Source organism: Cervus elaphus, chromosome 1 (genome assembly GCF_910594005.1).
Source record: "Cervus elaphus chromosome 1, mCerEla1.1, whole genome shotgun sequence".
NCBI classification, from domain to species: Eukaryota; Metazoa; Chordata; class Mammalia; order Artiodactyla; family Cervidae; genus Cervus; species Cervus elaphus.
The window spans coordinates 79638910-79659690 of NC_057815.1; the positions used below are offsets into that span (position 1 = coordinate 79638910).

A 20781-nucleotide genomic window follows, 5' to 3' on the forward strand; every position below is an offset into this window, starting at 1 on the left:
TACTTTGGCCACCTGATGAGAAGAACTGACTCAATGGAAAAGACCCTGATGCTGGGAAAGATTGAAGGCAGGAGGAGAAGGGGACGACAGAGGATGAGATGGTTGGATGGCATCATGTCGATGGGCATGAATTTGAGCAAGCTCTGGGAGTTGGTGAAGGACAGGGAAGCCTGGCGTGCTGCAGTCCATGGGGTCACGAAGAGTTGGACATGACTGAACAACTGAATTGAACTGAACGGCTTATATGGAGGGAAGGCTGAGAGTGATTCAATAGAAATATAAAAACAACACTGAATGTAAAGAGGGCTTTACATAGTTAGAATGGTCTCAAAGACATTCACATATTTAAAAGATATGTGTGTGCATGTGTGTGTGTGAGAGAGAGAGAGAGGGAGGGAGAGAGAGAGAGAAATTGAGACAGAGAAAGAGAGGCAGGAAGCAAACCAGGCACTTACAGAGTTGAAGTTCTTGTGCCCAAAGAAACACAAGGAAATAAGAAAGATGGTGCTGGGTCAGATCCATTCCTTCTTCCATATTCCTAATGTTTGGAGGCAAATGAATAGCTGTAGGAGAAATTATTTACTTCTTTTGTATTTTTATCAGAGGTCAGAGGCTTCACTCCAACATGCTTCCTGGAAAAATGTATGTACTCATACACACTTGAAATTTGCATAAAATATTGGGGGTTTTAAAATTTTCTGAAGCCCATGAGATGAGCACCCTAGTCCTCATGGACCCCAGAAGAAAACCCCCAGACGCGAAATGTTTTGGAGAATTTGTTTGTGTTTTCCATATTTGACAAACTACTTTGTAATATGCAACTTGCTCAACTTGCCTACATGGCATCACATTTTCTCATTACCTTGAACCGTCGTTAGTTTTAAAATTTTGACCTGATCCACTTTAACCTTTATATTTCTAGGCTAGAGCAGATAATTAAAATGCAAAGACACTGAATCTCAGTATCCTCTGTGGTTTCTCCAGTTCATCTCAAATCTAATGCGGGCATCCCATCTACATCTTCCCTTACCAGCAGTTCCCACACCCATGCCCTCCCAGCTCCTCCAAATAGGTATGGTTTATACACAGTAAAATGCACTTGCTTTAGGTGTGGGTTTTAGGGATGTAGTTCTCTAAGTTTTCACAAAGGCATACAGTTATGAATATGTTGTATATAACAACAGCCACCACCACGACCATAATCAAGTTGCAGAACAGTCTCACTGCTCCACAACGTTCCCTTGTGACCCTTTGCACTGGTCCCTCTTCCCCAGGCCAGATCTTGGTATCTACCGAGCGGATTTTGGTCCCTATAGCTTCGCTTCCCTCCCTGTCCTCATTCCTCATGTCTTATAAATGGAGTCATACAGAATGCACCCTTGGAGCCTGGGTTCTTTCTCCTAGCACACTTCTGAGATTCATTCATGTTGAGCCACTTGTGACTCAGTTGGTAAAGAAGTCGCCTGCAATACAGGAGACTGGGGTTAAATCCCTGGGTCAGGAAGATCCCCTGGAGCAGGAAATGGCAACCCACTTCAGTGTTCTTGCCTGGAGAACCGTATGGACAGAGGAGCCTGGAGGGCTACAGTCCATGGGGCCCCAAGGGTTGGACACAGCTGACACAGGTTGCTGCATTAAGTGACAGGACACGGTTTCCTTATCCATTCCTCAGTTAATGGGTACTTACAGTCTGGGGTGAGGACTTGCATTTTTTTCTTCCTTTTTTTTTTTTTTTTTTCTGGGGAGGGAAGGGGCTGGAGAGTGGAGCACGAAAGCGTCATTGATTCTTCCTCCGTCTAAATCCTCTGGGAATTGTCACCAGTGCTGTCTTGGAGCCCCAACTACACTGGAGCAGTTGTTCTTTTTGTATTTGGGCTTCTACTTTCACATTTACTTTCCTTTTCTGCAAACTGGGGCCCCAAAGTCCCTTGGTCTAGCCAGACAAGATTCAGAGCAAATAAAGCACAGGCTAAAGCTGTGTGCCTATTCCACTTGTGGTTCACCAGCAGTTTCCAAAGCACCTGAAAGCTTCTTAGAAAAGCAAAATCGCAGGCCCCACCCTATACCTACTGAGTCAGAGTCCCAGTGCGTCGGATGCATTTGAAAAGTTTGAGAAGCACTCGTCGTATTCCATATTGCTACTAAAAATAATACATATATATGTGTGTTCTCCCCGCCCCCGCCCCCCCCCACCATAACATTTGGCCTGTTCTTTCAAATCTTTCTTTCCCTCCCTGGAGTAAACTCATTTTGTAGTTAGTTCTGTAAAGAATTCAAGTTTGGGAGTTGAGGAGGTGGTGAGCGCGGCATCCTCGGAGGATGGAGGAACAGAAGTGGGAGGAAAAAGAGAAAGAGAAGGCGAGGACAGAACTTGGACTGTTAGATCCTCGTAGCCAGAGGAGGTTGGTGGCGAGCGGCCGCCAGGCCGGACCCTCCGCGGCCCCCTTGGCGGCCTCTCTGAGTCTGGACACCCGGGCAGGACACGGGCGCTGCGCGGCCCGGATGCTAGCGAAAACTTCGCGGAGCGGGGCCGGGCGGGCCGGGCCGAGGAGGGCGGGGCGGGCGGGAGGCGGGACCGCGGGGGCGGGGCCGGCGCGGCGAGGGGCGGGGTCGTCGCCGAGGCCGCGGGGGCAGCGACGGCGCCGGGCAGCGGGAGCGGCGGCCGCGCCATGTGGCTGCTGGGGCCGCTCTGCCTGCTGCTGAGCAGCGCCGCGGGTGAGTCGGGGGGCGTCCGGAGAACTTTCTGCGGGGCGCGGGGCGCGGCGGCGGGGCTGCGATCGTGCCCCCTCCCCTTGCCCGGGCTGCGTCTCCCGGCGCGGGTGTGCACAGAGGGCGGACCCCGGCGCCGGGCTGGCCGGGACCCCGGCGAGGGGCCGCGGCGGGGTGCGCGCTGTCCTATTGTGTGGGCGTGCGCGCCGGCTTGTGGTGTGTGCACGGGCGGGGCTTTGTGTGCAGTCCGGCTCTGGGGAGCCCGGCAGCTGCCCCGATTGGGCGTAGCTGGAGACTTCGTGCGTGTGTGTGTGTGTGCGCGCGCGCTGTGTGTTGTGTAGAAGAAAGGAAGAAGGGTTAGAGAGGAGAGAACGCTTCCTTGATCCCAGCATCCCAGACGCGGGGTGCTGGGTGCTGCCTTAGCCTCCCCAGGGCCCCTTTGGGTTCTCTTGTGCGCACCCCGGTGCCTCAGTTTCGTACCTGGACCGTGGGGCGGGTGGTATCGCCCTTCCCTTCCACTCCTCCCTGGGACTGTGTTTGGTTTGGGCAAAGGGAGATGAAGCAGGGCCGGACCTGGGAATTATTCATCTTTCCCACTGATTCTGGGAGCAAGACATTTATTTAAATCATCTGATCACCCCCCACTCGCCCTACGGCGGACGCCCTGTCCGGCAGCATGCCCTGGGCTTCATCTGCCGCCCTTTGAACCTGGCATCGCCTTTAGCGTGTGCACCCTGAGGTCTTCAGGAACAGCGTGAGTTCCCTGGAACTTTTCTGCTGATGTGGGCACGCTCCAAATTCCATCCCGGAGCTGTTCCCCTGCCCCTGCCCGCTGGTCACAGCTGTCAGCTGCCCCTCCTAGGGTCTGCCGCCCTTGACCCTCCCATATTTATTTCTGGGCAGCTGATGCACGGCAAAGTAGATGACAGGGCAGCGTGAACTTTCTTCGTCAAGAAGCTGGCTTGCCTGAAGTTGGTGCCATCTACATGTCTAATTCATGCCCCATTCTCCCAGATACTTCTAGCTACTTGAGGTGGAAGTATCTTTGGGGGTGTGTTTGTTGGGGAAGTTGAGCCTCACTTAATTCCAGGCTTCCCCCTCCCGGCCAGATGTGCACTAGGAAAGACAAACCCTCCTCCTGGTTTGGAGTCCCTAGTCCTGGCTATCCTGAGAATCTGCTGGGTAGCCTTCCCCCACTCTAAGACCTATGACATCATCCCCACTCCTCTGAGACTCCTGCTTAGATGTCTGTGGGTTTTCTGAGGCTTCCAGGGAGGGTGGAATGCTGGTGGCTGCTGTGGATTTTTTAACCAGGTGTGGGTCAGAGTGTCCTGGACTACTCAGCCACCCCAGGGAGAGGGTTCCCAGGGGGGCGTTGGCAGTCACAGGTAGGGACGAGTGATTATTTGGAGGCTGTTAGAACTGGGAGGTTTCCCGGACATCTCAGACACAAAGACCTGCCTAGATTCATGCTTTCCATTTGCATTGACCCAGTGTGTCCCCTGATAAAACGCAAGTGGGACAGTCCGGAAGCCAGGTCTTGTGCGTGTCCTCAGGGAACTGCCTGCGGCCCAGTAGAAGCAGTTATTTATTGCATCTCCCAGTTCGTACTGGGTGGCTTTCATTAAGTCTTCATCACTGTAAAAATAGCTGTAAAGTTAATTTTGTCTTTCTCTGGTCAGCAGTGGTTAATATGTGTGTACATGTGAATAGGGCTAAAATAAGTAAAATAGAGTGGGTTTGAGCAAACTCGAGTGAAGGGAAACCTGGTGTGCTATGGGGTTCAAAGAGTTGGACACAACTGAAGAACAGTCATGGTGGGGAGGGAAGGATCGGGGGTGGCAGTCACAAAGCACCTTGCTGTCCCAAGCGGTGGTTTTCTATTATCTGTGTGCCTTGGGCTTGTGTGGTTTTGAGTCACCTTTACAGTGAGTTGCTAGTTTAGAAACCGTCCAGGCAGGTTGAAGTGTGTGCATTTTTCCTGTTATATTAAGTATCACCCTTCTAGTAGGGATTCCACTTTGCCCTAACGTGTCACTGGAGAACAGGGCTGGTCACGTCTCCTGAAGCCTGCATGGTAGGTCAGTTCGTAGTGGGCCAGAGACCCTGTCCTTCTGCCCCATATCCTCCATCTCCATCCTCTTTTGGGAAGTTGATCGAACAAGAAAGATGATCAATGCCAGTGCTTTGGCACTTTGGATTTCTTTCTCCTGTGAAGAAACTCGGGGGAGCCTTAGTCTGAGTTTCAGATCTTTGTAGGACTGGAAGGACACTGACATTTCAAGAGCAATCTGGAGGCCTCTGTTTTTCAGGAGCCTTCTTAGACACCTTCGCGTGCATGTGTGTATTTTTTCCTTCCTTTGTTTTTATTGTTTGTGTTAGGGAAGTGAAGCATTGATTTCAACCGTTATTATTTTTTAATGTATCCGGTGAGAAAGGCTCAGGCCATTTGAGATCCAGCTTTCCTTGCCGAGGTGGGCTCGGTGGGTTTAAGTGCGTGGATGCTGAAGGATGTCTAATGGTGGGCAGGCCTTGCGGGGTTAGACGGCTCACCTCCTTACTGGTTGACCTTTCAGGAACTCTCTGACCTTTTCTACCTGTCAGTGAAAAGGCTTGATTTCCCCAGTGTGTACCCAGGAGTGTGGGTGTTGACATTTTCTCCTGCAGCGATCTGCTTAGTGATGTGAGCAGGTGGGTTTTATTATTATTATTATTTTTAAACGAACTGAGTGTCTTCGTGCAGCCTAGGCCGCTCGATGAGGCTGTGTGCAGCAAGTACAAATAAACACACCTTGTTGCTTTTCGTCTTCAAAGAGATGGACGAAGGCTCCCTGCTGGGGTGCGAGGTGTTTTTTTCCTGACAGTCCACTTAGGCCTGTACCTTTGTGATAAGTGAGGGAGAGGCCCGGGATGTGAGCCAGTAGCAGAGGGAGGATTTCCAAGACTGGTTTAGGTGCCTTGCTGTCAAGGACGCCAGAAGAACCTGAAAGTGGGTTTGAACCTGAAAGTGGGTTTGTGTCGTCTTCTTCTTGAAAGAGTTTAGAGAACTGGGAATTGGAAGAGTTTCTAATCAAATAATCTCTTACGAAAGTCATGGCCTTTTCCACCTTGCCCTGTTCCACCGGCAAGGAGAGAAGAGGGAACCCAGTATCTGTGGACCGTTGTCTCCTACGTGTGAGATGCTTTGCTCGCCCTTGAAACACGTGATTCCGTTGCGTTTTTCCAACGATATTGTGTGACAGGAAGTCATTTTGTGGTCCGTGAAAGATTATCTGTACCCAGGGTGCCAGATTCTGACTCGAGTTTCTCTCTGGGCCCCCAGTCTGGGCTTTCCGCCCTATTTCCGGGCATCCTTCCATGCCTTTCCCCCTGCGTGCTTTTGTGAATTAACAATCCATGAGTTTGTTTCCATAAACAGCCCCCCTTCCCAAATCTGTTCACTTTGCAGTCACAGCAGTTGGTATTTGTGGTAAATACGTAAAAATAAATCCCAGTCCTTGAGTAAAGATAGAACTTTCAAAATAGCACCCATATTTTTGCTCTGTGCATGGGAAAGGCATGTCTGGCAGGGAGAGACCATTGGACATGGTTCCATTTCTTGACCCGAGGTGTAGTTACAGGGGGGTTTGTTTTCATTCATTAAATTCTATATTTACCTTTCCCCCCTTTTCTTACATGTTTATGGTATTTTACAATTAAAAAATGAAAGACAACTCAGAGTGATGGAACTGGTTTTAGCTCTGAGAGAGCCCTGGGGGAAAATCTATTTTTGGTTGTGGAGTTATCTTGTTTGTTCTCTTTCCCTCTTTCTCTCTTTGGAATATTTTGGAAATGCCTGGGCCATCCTAACTGTGCAGCTATTTTTGCCTCTGCATCTACCTGACAATTGGGGAGGTTTTTAAACACGGCTGCTCCTGTGTAAATAAAAGGAGCTTTTATTGTGATTGTTGTGAAATAATCTACTTTTGGGGTCTTGAGGAGTGCCCTTAAAACGTCTACTAGGAGAAGAGCCAGGTACTCTGAGGATACAGGATTTGCCTATCATATCTATTTGATGTTTGCTATTGCTCACAGGATAAGTAAACTTTTGGTGGCTTAGCTGGTAAAGAATCCGACTGCCATGCAGGAGACCCAGGTTCGACCCCTGGGTTGGGAAGATCCCCTGTAGAAGGGAATGGCTACCCGCTTCAGTGTTCTTGCCTGGAGAATCCCATGGACAGAGGAACCTGGCAGGCTGCAGTCCATGGGGTCACAAAGAGTTGGACACAACTGAGCAACTAATCACACACACACACACATACAAACACACACACGATAAGTATACTTGGGTGACAGGATAACTGCTGGGTCAGAGGGATGGCAGGTATTTATTTCAGATAGGATGATTAGGGTTTCTGGAGGTGGCTACAGGGATGTGGTTTATCTGGGGAAGCATCTCTCAGCCTCGGTGCTGTTGACGTTGGGACTGGAGAGTTCTTTGTTGGGGGGGGGGGGCTGTCCTTTGCATTGTAGGTTGGTTAGCAGCACCTCTGGGCCTCCGTGCCAGAAGCAGCCTCCTTCTCCCTGCCTCCCTGAGTTGTGACAACCAACAGTGTCTCCAGCTGTTACCACATTTCCCTTGAGGGCAGAATCAGCCCAGCTTGAGCACCCCAGTTGCGAACCCTGGGTCTGCTGTGAGCATTACCCACCTGGCCACACATCTGGAGCGTTCTTACTGCTCATCTTAGAAGTGTCTCCCAGATACAGCGATTCAGGGTGGCGTTCTCCTCCCAAGGGTCTCTTAGTCATCAGGTTTCTGCTTTCTGTTTCTGCAACCCCACAAGTTCAATGTGAAAATAGGTTTTGTCTAGAAATAGCCTCAGCCATGACCTTTTGCTCCTGCTTCTTGCTTTTGTGTGATAGTGAAAGCAAGTGAAGCTGGAGATGGTGGATCTTGTTCGCTTGGGAGAGACAGGCTGAGGGAGCAAGTAAAAGGCAGGTGGTGGGTGACACCGGCGCCGCTTGGTTCCCTGAAGACCTTTTAGACTTGGGAGGTTCACTGTCCGCGTGAGCTGGAGGAGAAGTGCCCTCAAGGTTTGCCTTGGGAGCTGCATGTTGAAATCTCTCCCTGGAAGTCCCCCTGCCTCCACCCCACAGAGCGGCCATTGTTTCTCTCGGTTCCCCTTCCCTCCCCAGGGTTCCTTCCCCCTTCCCATCAAAAGCTTTTACAACTGGAGTTCCTTCTCTAGGTGGGCGGGGGATCGTCTGTACTAAGCAGCCAGTGAGCTTTGGAGAAATATGCATCTTCTACTTTCTTCTCTGAAGTCCTTTGAAAGTTAAGCTCTGCGTCACTTAGTAACTGTTGCATTCCTTTAAGACACTTTGCCTTCCAGCTGTCCGGCTCCTTTGTTCAGTGGTGGCCAGCCTTCCTTGAGTTTTTAGCTTCTTCCTCTCTTCAGAAGACCAGCATGGATGTGCAGTGTCTGCCACTGTCTTCTTCTGCGTGTGAGGTCTCAGGGAGAAAGGCGCTACCAAGAAAGCAGTGCTGGGTGTGGAGGGGAGAAGTGTCTGTTATCTTCCATCAGACACATGAGCCTCAAATCATACCCTGTCCCCAAAGCCTTCTCCAGTGAGTCTTGTTTTCTTCCCTTTTGTCTCTGGGTAACTTGAAAACTCTTCTCGAAGCTTTACAGTATGTTCCCTACATGGGAATGGGTTCCATTCCAAGAGGGCATTTGTAAGTCCAATTTGTTCATAAGTTCAACGAAGTTAGCCCAGGTACCCAACTAACAGAATCGTCTATGTAATACTGTTCTGTAATATGTTTATAATACTTTTCACACAAATAATACATAAAAAACAAACACAAAAAAATAAACATTTTTAATCTTACAGTACAGTGTCTTGAAAGGTGTAGTGTTAGTCACTCGGTTCTGTCCGACTCTTTGTGACCCCATGGACTGAGCCCTCCAGGCTCCTCTGTCCGTGGAATTCTCTAGGCAAGAATACTGGCATGGGTAGCTAACCCCTTCTCCAGGAGATCTTCCTGACCCATACAGGGGCTGACGTCAAATGGAGAGGCAAGAAGAGTTACTGACTGGAGGAGGGAGGCAGGTGGGAGACGGTAGAGTTGAAGGATTGTCAGCAATAGGAGACGGAGAGTAAGCCGCAATTTCACTCACAACTGCCATTGATGGCACAGGTCCTGGTTCTGTTGGAACCAGGTGCACATTTGCATCTTTGAAAGTTTGCAACTTGAAGGTTCAAGTGTAGGGGACTTACTGTCTTTGACTGTTCACTAGTGTGGTACCAGCTCTGTGCTCTAGTTGGGGCAGAGCTGTGTAGAACTTATTCTTGGCCCTCGAAGACTTGAATGATCCAGTGGTTGGAAATGGGGTTGTTTACCTCTGTCATGATCTGGGAAGGGCAGAGGCACTCCTCCAGCAAGTGGGGTTTTGGAGGCATTGTGTTCCTAAATGTGAAGACATACTGATGGATCTATGACCTTCGTGAGAACAGAGCTGTGTGGATGTCACAAGGCTTTGGCAAACCTGGATATCCAGTCATTGGGAATATTTAATGGATGATTCATTCTTTTCTTAAAATTTTTATTTTTATACAACTTTTAAAGGTTACTTTTCATTTGCAGTTATTATAAAATATTGACTATGTTCTCTATGTTGTACAATACATCCTTGTACACCCACTTACACCCACTGCCCCACTGGTGACCACTAGTTTGTTCTTTACACCTGTGAATCAGCTTTGTTTATGTTATATTCACTAGTTGTGGTATTTTTTTAGATTCCACATATAAGTGATGTCATATAGTATTTCTCTCTGACTTATTTCACTAAACATAATGCCCTCCAGGTTGGATGGGCCATTCTTGATAAGGGTTTAGAGGTGATGGCACATGTCCTAGCTTGCTTCTTTAGCTATCCAGATAAAATTTGGGGGTACATCTATTGGTATTCTAAGGTTCTTTTAACTCTAGGCTTATGAAGTTCTAATGAGACGTTTCTTCTGGGGCTGTGGGCAGCAATCTTCTTTATCTTGGCATACTTCCTACAGACACATATATGCCAAAGTAAAGTGAAAGTGGAATCACTCAGTTGTGCCGACTCTTTGCAAGCCCATGGACTATACAGTCCATGGAGTTCTCCAGGCCAGAATACTGGACTAGGTAGGCTATCCCTTCTCCAGTGGATCTTCCTGACCCAGGAATCAAAGTGGGGTCTCCTGCATTGCAGGCTAGCACACACACATATATGATAAATATGTGTATATATGTATAATATACATATCTTGGTATATATATACATATATCTTAGAGTATGTGTATATATATGTCTTTATATATATATATCTCCTACCTCTTTTAGTCTCTAATCCTACTAGATTGTAAACTCATTAATGGCTAGAATCATATGTTAAATGTATATGTCATATTTCTCATTTCTTTTGTGGAGTCTAGGAGCATAATAATGGCTGCCAATCACTGGAGGGTTTTCTACCTGGCAGGATGCCAAAACTGCACATGTATCATTTCATTATAATCTTCCTGAATTAAAAGCATTATCAAAATAATACCTTGAATATATGCTTATTATAAAAATTTCAAACACAATAGAAGTCATTATAGTAAAGCATTAACATCTTTCTTTATTCTCTGTTTATGTTTCTTATTTCTTTTTAAAGTTACTATTAACTGTCTGGTATATATCAGTTTAGTCCTTGTGGATTTATACACACACATGCATGTGTGCCCATAGAGTTAATGAGCTCATACTTGTCTATATTTCTAGTTTTTTGACTTGCTTTTTGAAAATGTTGTATTTTATCAATTCTACTTTGAGATATACACATTGGTCACACCTGCCTCCTGTCGTTTAGACATTCCATTTATTCCCAAGCACTTGGCATTTTCATTCACTTCACTTGCAGTTCACTTTCTCAGTTTGTAAATGGCACTCTTTTTGCCTCTGTCTCAGAAACAAAATGTGATATATCTTCAAGCGCCTGACTTTAAAGTGCTTGGCTCATTCTTTGCAAGAAAATGTGGTCCTGGACTTCCCTGGTGGTACAGTGGATAAGAATCTGCCTGCCAGCGCAGGGGGCACGGGTTCAGTCCCTGGTCTGGGAAGGTTCCACATGCCGCAGAGCAGCTAAGCACATGTGCCACAACTACTACAGCCCACGTGCCCAAGAGCCCATAGACCACAACTACGGAGCCCACATGTTGCAACTACTGAAGCCCGTGGGCCTAGAGCCTGTGATCCGCAGCAAGACAAGCCACTGCAATGAGAAGCTGCCGCACTGCAATGAAGAGTAGCTCTTGCTTGCTGTGACTAGAGAAAGCCCGTGCATAGCAAAGAAGACCCAGGGCAACCCTAAATAAATTAATTAATCAGCTAAGAAAGAAAATATTGAATTGTAATCATTCTCCAGTGACAGATACTCGCTTTGCTGTTTTCATATTTATGTAGTTTCCTTGCCCTTTGTATACACAATAATCTTTCATTCCAGTGCAAAATTTTAGTGTCGTATTTTAAAAGCTTTCTAAATAGCAGGTAAATTCAGCCTCTGCATTTCCAACAATACTCAGTACTGGATGGAAATGATGACACACCTTCCAAGTGTGTGACCAAGTTCTCCCAGGTGCTGAGAGTGACCAGCAGATCACAGCCTCTGTTTACTCTGTGCTCTCGTAAGGTCTTGTTGGCTATTGGGCACCCCTTGAGTTCAGAGATGCTACAGTGTTAAAGGTAAATTAGGCACATCCTCATTTCAGAGATGTTCCAGTACCAAAGGGATGTGTCTTCTTGGCCATCTTTCTCTTAGTGTTTCTGTAACTATGCATTCTTTTAAAAACAGCTTTAAAAACATTTCGTATACGTCAGTACTGTAATTTTTTTCATGCGTCTGCTGATGAATCCTATTTCATTTTCACAGCATTCGTTTAGGTAGATAGTATGCTCTGCCATTGTGGAGATGGGGAAACTAGAAGACTAAAGAAATTTCCCAACCCTGCAGCCAGTAAGAGGTGGTTTCAGAATTCACATGTAGATCTGCCCAACTTAAACCTGTTCTCTTGACTGCTGTCTCTACTGCATTGGCATTGAGTAGACATTCAAGTTCATGTGTGTTGGAAGAAGGAGGTGTACTCCTAGATGGTGCTAGAGAGTTCTGTCATTGGTGAGTGGTGTCAGTATTGATTCCTTGCTTATTATGTTGGATAGAATAATCTGTTGGAGAGCCATTGGTCAGGAGGCATCTCAAGTTGTTTTTATTCAAGTGGCCTGTCCTCGGCAGATTGAAATTGACATTTTGCTGGTTCCCCCTATGGAAGACTTGTTGTTTTAGGCATTTAAATTGGCTTTTGTAGAGGTTTTCTTTATTAAAAGAAACAATAGCAACAATAAACAAATTATTTCAGCACCATGAGACTTGCCTTTTAATGTATTCATGACGGAGATGTTTTTCCCCCTTTGGTGGAAATATTTTGCTGGAATACCAACCAAAAGTAATTTCTTTTTGGTCAGTACTTCCTTCAAGTAGCGCTGGCTGCCAAAGAGAAGTGCCCACTGTTTATAAAGTCTAAAAATAGATTTTTAAGACAAAAATATAGTGCTGATTATAACGCCTCATCTAAAAAGAAAACTTTTTAAAAGTTTTGTCTTTCTCACTCTGAGGTTAAGCTGGTATGGTTCACATATGGGAGAACTTTTTCCGAGCTAGTCATTGATGTTATTTGTTGTGGAAGGTGAGATGTTAATGTACTGCCCCAGAAAGAAATCATAGCCGCAAAGAATTTGCCCCATTTTGTTACCTCAAACCAAGGGGCTCTTATGGGCAGTAGGTCCTGTCTTGTGAGGAAATAACATTGTAGGTCTGAAAGGCGTTAATAACTACAGGCAGACCATAATAAGCTTCAGGATTCCAAACCCTCACTCCTAAGTTCTCTCCTGAAACCTATCTCTCTTTTTAACGAGTCTTTGTGCTACCAGGGGACTGTAAACTGGATGAATTTGCAGGTGCTTAAGTCCAGCTGCGGTTTGTGACAGGCAGCATGGCAAGACTGAAGACAAGGGCTGTCTCTGGCCTGGAGGGAGGCTGCCGAGAGGCGGGACAGCCCGTTAGTTGCCTCTGGAGCTGGGTGCTGGAGGGGCATGGCCCATATGAATAACTTGATTTAGAAGACGTACCTACCCAAGGTGCCAGTGTTCCATGTGGGACACTCATGTGTCTGTTGGCAGAGCGAAATGAAAACATAAAAGGTGTGTAATTTTATTGCATTAAAAATCTGTTCTCGTTATTATAAGGCCCAGTGAGGTTAGCTTTGGGGATATCACAAGTGTGCTGTCTTTGATGGCCTCACTGGAACATTTTTCTTCGGCTTCTGCCTTGAATCAGGGCAGTGTTCTCTAGGAGAACTAATTGGACATGGCTAAGAAGTGAGCCCTCGTGACACTTGTAGCTCCACAGTCAGTTGGAAAAAAAAAAAACTTTTCAATTGCTTTGGAAAGTGCTAAATTTAGCTTGTTGTTTTTAATTATAAAAATAAAGATGGGGGAGTTTGGGGATGATGGAAGAATGATTAGTAGCTGGGGTGTTTCATTAGTAAAAATTTCATCAGAAAAAAATCCAAAGCTATAAGACATGGTTGATGCCAAGAGAAACCAGAGCAGAACTGAATGGAGGCTTCAAAAGCAGATTTTGTAAAATTTGATTAAAAGGTATGATAGGAGGGTGCTCAGCTAGCAGGGGTGTGGCATGGCAGGGCTGGAAAGAGTGGACGGTAATTGATGTAGAAGAGAAAGGCTCACATCAGGAATAATCTATAGTAATTAAAGATTGAACTAACCTTGTAAATGTTACAGAGAAGCGATAAACATCTGTGGTAACCTATGAAGGGCAGCAGCAATGCAGTAGGGGAAGATTTAGCATGCCCAGAGTTCATTTGTGTTGCCCAAGTTGATGATAATGACAATCCAGGAAAAGCTAACAGATGTCAAAAATATACTAAGGGTGCTTGATTTTTTGAATAAGAAACATACCAGGGAAATTGGAGTGGATCAGGAGTTGGACTGTATATTCAAGGAAAGGAACACTGTCCGTCACTGAGGGGGCAATCTCAGGATCTTTTGAAAGTCCCCAGGAAGTGTAATTTAGCAATAATCCTGACAGAAGAAAGAACTCTCCCATTCTTGTGTGATTCAAATTCCACGAGGCCAGATGGGGTCATGCAAGCTTCTTTAATGTCCATCTTATTTGTTGTTATAGTCCAGCACCTGAGTCAGGGCTTGGCTTGGCGTCCGTCACACAATAGGATCTCCTGTAAGTTACCTGGAAGGCACGGAGGAGATCGCTGAAGATAAGGGACTGTGACTTTGAAAAGGGGAAGAGGTTGAGGGAAGGATGAAATTGAGATGTTGCCCTTTGGTGACACATTGTTTCTGCTCTAGACTTTGAAACAGTCTCAGTCAGCATCAAAGACCTGGAGAGATCTTTATACTGGAGACACTTGTGGCTTAAAAGAAAATGACAAAAAGAAAGAGCACTTGTAGAGGAAAATGGATTATAGCCGTTTTAAAGTCATGTGATAAATTAGACAATTAAGAGTCTAGCATGTGGCATATAAAAAGGGTTTCTGACAGGTGAAAGAAAACTGCTGTGCCTCTTAATTCCACTTGAAGGGAATTTACACAGTTTACTTAACAAATATGAGAAGTTACTGGGAGGAAAGAGTTGAAAACAGTTCCGTCTCATGAAATATCAGTGTTAAAAATGTTAAATAATAAGAAACTTAAGGTTATCTTCTGGCCTAATCTAAAAGGAAGTAAAACTTGCTACTGAGACCACACAAATGATTCAAGGAAGGAAGCGCATCAATCAATATAATCTTAGAGGGAAGTGGAGGATGATAGGAATACATCAATTATAAGACCAAGGGTACAGCAAAATGTTAGTAACTCTTGTGAAAAAAAATCACCCAGCTATTCTTCATAGGCGATGTGGTACACTTCAAGAGACCTAGAGTGAGAAGTTAGGGAAATAAAATTCTATATGCCAAGGCTTCTTTTGCGGTATCAGATAAGTAATTGCATAGCATTAAGCAGTAAGATAGATAAACAGAGTTACTGTAAATGGCAAAGGTTTCATTAAACAACAAGTATCTGATAATCCCATGTAAACAGACATGAAGAATTAGAGACATAATTAAAGGATGTTGAAGGTTCTTGGATAAAATTAGCAAGTGCTTGCCAAATTTTGGAATGTTAAAATATTTAGAGATTACCTAATTTTAACATTTCAAAGAAAAGGTCTGTAGGAATAGTCGTGTGTTAGTCAGTAGTGTCCGACTCTTTGCGACCCCGCGGACTGTAGCCCACCAGGCTCCTCTGTCCATGGGATTCTCCAGGCAAGAATACTGGAGTGGGTAGTCATTTGCTTCTCCAGGGGATTTTCTTGACCCAGGGATCGAACCCGGTCTCCTACATTGCAGGCAGATTCTTTACCATCTGAGCCACCAAAATGTGCTGGTGACTTGACGATGAGTGTCTGCAGTCAGGAGCAGTGGGTGAGACAAGCGGCCTCCTCGGGACACCCCTGGGGTGTCTTTCCTCCACACAGCTGCTCCCTGGGTTTGTGGAAGTGTTTGCTAACGGAAGCTTTGGGGATAAAATCCTCCCTGCTAATGAGATGAGAAGATTGATTAAGCTTCGACTTGGGCTTAGTCTGGCACCAGCGTCTGTGGGTGGGAATTTACAAGAGCAGTTTAAGGCCTGCCATATGGATAGAAAAGGAGGCTTTGCAAAAGTGATTGAAAAGAAAAGGCTATTTTTGCTTTTATATCTTAGGAAGCATTGACATTATTTAGATTATTAGAAAACATTTTCCTGGTCCAGTATAGTATATTTTCTCCTTAAAATGGTGGTATTATCATGGGATTATGTAAGAGCTTTGCTACTCACAATGTGGGTCTCCAGGCCAACAGCATCAGCATCACCTGAATCAGAACCTGCATTTTAAGAAGATCCTTGAGCGATTCCGACTTGAATTAAAGTTTGAGACGCACTGATGTGGTCACTAAGAATACAGGCTTTCAAATGAACCAGCCTGGGTTGAAATCCCAGCTCACTGCCTCAGCTTTGGCCAGGTTTCTTCAACTTTTTCCTGCCCACTGTGTCTTCATCTGTAAATAGGGATAATAATGGACACCACCCTTGTGGCAGAAAGTGAAGAAGAACTAAAGAGCCTCTTGATGAAAGTGAAAGAGGAAAGTGAAAAAGTTGGCTTAAAGTTCAACATTCAGAAAACTAAGATCATGGCATCCGGTCCCATCACTTCATGGCAAATAGATAGGAAACAGTGGAAACAGTGTCAGACTTTATTTTTCTGGGCTCCAAAATCACTGCAGATGGTGATTGCAGCCATGAAATTAAAAGACGCTTACTCCTTGGAAGGAAAGTTATGACCAACCTAGACAGCATATTAAAAAGCGGAGACATTACTTTGCCAACAAAGATCTGTCTAGTCAAGGCTATGGTTTTTCGAGTGGTCATGTATGGATGTGAGAGTTGGACTATAAAGAAAGCTGAGTGCTGAAGAATTGATGCTTTTGAACTGTGGTATTGGAGAAGACTCTTGAGAGTCCCTTGGACTGCGAGGAGATCCAACCAGTCCATCCTAAAGGAGATCAGTCCTGGGTGTTCATTGGAAGGACTGATGTTGAAGCTGAAACTCCAATACTTTGGCCACCTGATTCAAAGAACTGACTCATTGGAAAAGACCCTGATGCTGGGAAAGATTGAGGGCAGGAGGAGAAGGGGACGACAGAGGATGAGATGGTTGGATGGCATCACCGGCTCAACGGACATGGGTTTGGGTGAGTTCTGGGAGTTGGTGATGGACAGGGAGGCCTGGCGTGCTGCAGTTCATGGGGTCGCAAAGAGTCGGACACGACTGAGCGACTGAACTGAACTGAACTGAATGGACCCTCCCGAGTAGAAATATTTTAATTGAGATAATACATGGGAGGCACTTAGCTTTTATTATTGCTCACTAATATGACTAAATGTTATTTAAATAATTATCCAGGTTTATTGTAAAAATTTGGACAAGAATTTATAAAAACATACCTTATAGTTCTGGGATCTAAAGACTGTTAATACATTGGTTTATTTTCTTTGATTTTTATGTAGTTTTTATCATATGGAGAATATAATTTCATATCTGGCTTTTTCCATTTGTGAATACTGCATTGGCGTTTTTCCTCGCTAAACTGATGTAGGAGAACAAATGGTCTAACATCCCAGACTGGCTGGGTGGATTCTTTTGATGTTGGCTATAAAAATTCTCTAAACCAATCAAACCGGCAGTGTGCTTTTTCACAGCCTGTTTCTTTGTCGACCCATGTGGGCTGCTCTTCCCTGCCCCATCTGATTTTACCTGGTAGTCACTGAGGAACCTTCAGGGATCGTGTCTGTGAAAACAGCTAGTAATTGGTAAAATTCTGTACACATCTACGTTACTGTAAGTGGGTGAGCTTGCTATGTAGGAAAAGCCCAGAAGCGTACTTACCCATTGCCTCCACAATTCCACTTCTAGGACTTTATCCTCTTGAAATAGTTTGGAATGAATACAGAGATTCAGCTATGAGGATGTGTGTGTGAGCATTGTTTTTCATGGTGAAAGGCTGGAAACTAATGCTTCCTGGAAGGGGTGAGTTATCAGTGTGCTAGAATACTGTGCAGACCTCAAAAAGATGCTCTCCAATATTATACCCACTTGCCACAGGTGGGTATAACTAATAATTTAAATTAGTTAAGATTAAATAAAATGAAGGATCAAATTCTTCCATCACACCAGGCAGGCATATTTCAAGTGCTCAGTAACCCTGTGTGGCTTAGTGACTACTTTATTGGGCAGCTCAGATGTTGGGCTTTTTCATCATCACAGAAAGTTCTATGGGATGGCATCGCTTCCAAAGAAGAATTCTTCTGTGGAAAGAGAATTCTTAAGAAGCAGAATGATTCAGATTTGTAGTATGTATGTTATTAAGTCCTCCCCTTGATACTTGGGGCACGGCATAGCATTTCTTCATTTTTCTAAATCCCGTCAAATCTGGCCCTGCTTGCCCTCACTCAGCAAAAGGTAGAGATTTGATATAAGTCAAATGTTGAACTCTGTAGGTATTCTCAGGACCCTGGGTGCCTGACATGGTCATTGGTGTTACTATTGCTTTTTTGTTTGAAGGCCCTGTTGCTTAGCTTTGGACCTTCTTGTCTGCCAGACACTTCAATCCACCCCTTCCCATAAATTAACTCTCCCCCGTGTTTTCCAGCAATGATTTACAAGGGTTACGTGCAGAGTAAGCCACTATTCCCCCATTCAGATGGCTGGGAATTGTTACCTAAGGGGAGGAAAAAAGGCTGAAACCACACCGCATTGGTAATCAGTTCGTTTGTGTGTTCTGCTTTAGTCTGGTTTGCAGACCTTCGTGGATGCTGTGGAGGAGGCTCTGTCATAATGGTTCCTCCCTCCCCGTCCCTTTCAGCAGCATCAGGCCTCCAGGCACCCAGGCCTCCTTAGGAACCTGCTGTCTGCCTTGGCACTGGGGTGAACTGATACAGATGACCCTTGCGCTGATTTCCTTGGCAGATGGTATCTAAGCCTAAGTGATCCTGATTTCTTGCTGGATTTTTAGCCAACGATTCCCGCCAGGTTGACTGAGAAGTGTTTCCCAGCTCGTTCCTCCCCCCACAACTAAATGCAGCTTATGTCTGCAGTATATACCCTTGCTTGCCGTCTGGTCTTACTGTTGCTTGAAGCTATGCCTCTGTTTGTACAGTTTCAGAGAAAGCTTCCCATTCGCCTTTCAGAGCTCTACTGCTGATTTTCCCTGTCTGGAAAGCTTTCCTCCCTTGGTCCACTCTCAACACAGAGTGAATCTCACTTCTTTTTTTTCCCCCAAAAAATTTCACATGTGTGTTTATTGTGAAATGATTAGCACAGTAAGTTTAGTTAACGCTCATCACTTCACATAATTAAAGTTTTTTTTCTTGTGGTGAGACCTTGTAAGTTGTACTCCCTTAGCAATTTTCAAATACACAATACAGTATTGTTAGCCATGCTGTATATTACATCCCCAGGAGTTAAGAGTAAAACTGAAAGTTTGTTCCTTTTTTTTACCACTTTTCGTTTTCTCCATCCCACCCGCTGCCTCTGGCAAACACTTGTCTCTTCAGTTTCTGTGAGTTCGGGCTTTTAAAGGTTCCACATATAGGTGAACTCATATAGTATTTGTTTTTCTCTGTCCGAACCTATTTCACTTAGCATAATGCCCCCAAGGTCCATCCACATTTTTCCAAATGGCATGATTTCCTTCTTTTTTTACAGCTGAATAATTTTCCGTCATCTCACTTCTTAATGACTGCCTCTCCATTGCTTCTGTTCATGTTGAACTTCACATGTGGTATTCTATTTATGCTTGTTCCCTATGCTTGAGTGGTTCTTAAACCTAAATGATTATAAGACTAGCCTGGGTGTTCCAAAATACATACTTTTCAATTACGTTAAATTTTGGGATCTCTCAAACATCATGAAAGAACCAAGAATAATATAATAAATACGAATGTACCTGTCACACAGATCTATCCGATTTTTAGCATTTGCCATTTAGACTCTGATTTCTTAAAGAAAACTGTACTACAGATACTATCAAAGAGTGTCCCTCATCTCATTTCCTTCTCTTCTGCTCAGAGGTCACTATTATCCTCATGTTGGCATATAGCCTTTCTGTCCATGTTTGAATCTTTTCTCACATTTGTGTACATCTCTCTCCAACGCGTAGTATTTTAAAGTATACACAAGGTCATCATTCTGTGTCTACTTTTGCAACTTACTTTTTTCATTTATTCTTATAATTTTGAGGCCCATCCCAGTTGCCACATTTTTTAAATTGCTGTAGGGTATCTCATGGTAGGAAGAGAATAAAATTTGTTCGCGCATCTTTTTTTTGGCATATGAAAATTTATTACTATCGTGTTTTCACAATAAAATAAATTTTCAAGATCATCAAAACTTATGATCTTGGTTTTTTCTTCTTGACTTTGTATAAGGCCAAAAAAGAGACATTGGCCCGTTTGACAACCTTAAAGAGGGATGTTACCAACAGCATGACCTCTGCACCCAAATCTAGCAACCAGATCTTCATCATTTTCGTTAGTAAGATGGAAACAACCGTTGTTGGGTACGAAGGCTGTGATTTTTCTTTTCATTCTTGCTTTGCTGAACCCTGACACACTTTCTGATGACAGAATTTGGCTGTTTGGCTTCAACCCCTACTTTCCCAGTACAATTCCCTTTCAGTCATCCCTTAAGAGGGCATTTAGGTTGTGACCATGAGCAGCCACACTGCAGTGAAAATCCTTATGCACCAGAGCAGGACTTCATAATATTCTCAAAGTAGAATCTTGGATCAGAGGGTTTGCACATCCTCTGCCTGTCTAGATGTTGCCAACTTACCCTCTGAACTGGCCCTACCCATGTGTACTGTCATTAGTGGTTTATGAGAGCACTTGCTTTCCCACATTTCTTCCAATATTTAGACTTGAGTTCTTAATTAGTTTCCCCAAGGCCCAAAGTGGTAAGCTACTGTGGTTTCCATGTCCTTTCCCTCGATTCCTAGTGAGGGGAGTGTGGTAGGCTGTGGCTAGGTAGGCCTCTCTGCCTTGCCCCCCACCCCCAACTCCAAGCCCCCAGTTGGATGTAGCTGGAGAACCTCAAGGACATTGAGCACAGGTGCAGAGAAGAGGGGTTGCTCCAGTGATGGTGTAGCAAGAATTTCCAGGTCTGGAACTCCAGGCCTTAGGCTGGGTGGTTGTTACTGTTTAGTCACTCAGTCGTGTCCAACTCTGTGACCCTATGGACTGTAGCCCACCAGGCTTCTCTGCCCATGGGACTCTCCAGACAAGAATACTGGAGTGGGTTGCCATGCCCTCCTCCAGGGGATCTTCCTGACCCAGGCATTGAACCTGCGTCTCCTACTTGACAGGTGGATGCTTTTCCACTGAGCCACCAGGGAAG

General features: G+C 45.1%; 1 protein-coding gene across 3 annotated transcripts in view; it reads left to right on the forward strand.

Annotated features, from left to right (window-relative positions):
• Nucleotides 1-2594: 2594 nt before the first annotated feature.
• LDLRAD3 (low density lipoprotein receptor class A domain containing 3) overlaps nucleotides 2595-20781 on the forward strand; it is a 262986-nt gene continuing 244799 nt past the window's right edge. For all 3 annotated transcript variants that reach the window (XM_043909362.1, XM_043909379.1, XM_043909386.1), the window contains exon 1: nucleotides 2595-2715. In XM_043909362.1, coding sequence (XP_043765297.1) covers nucleotides 2670-2715 — 46 coding nt within the window. In that variant the 5' untranslated portion in view covers nucleotides 2595-2669. The remainder of the gene's footprint in view (nucleotides 2716-20781) is intronic.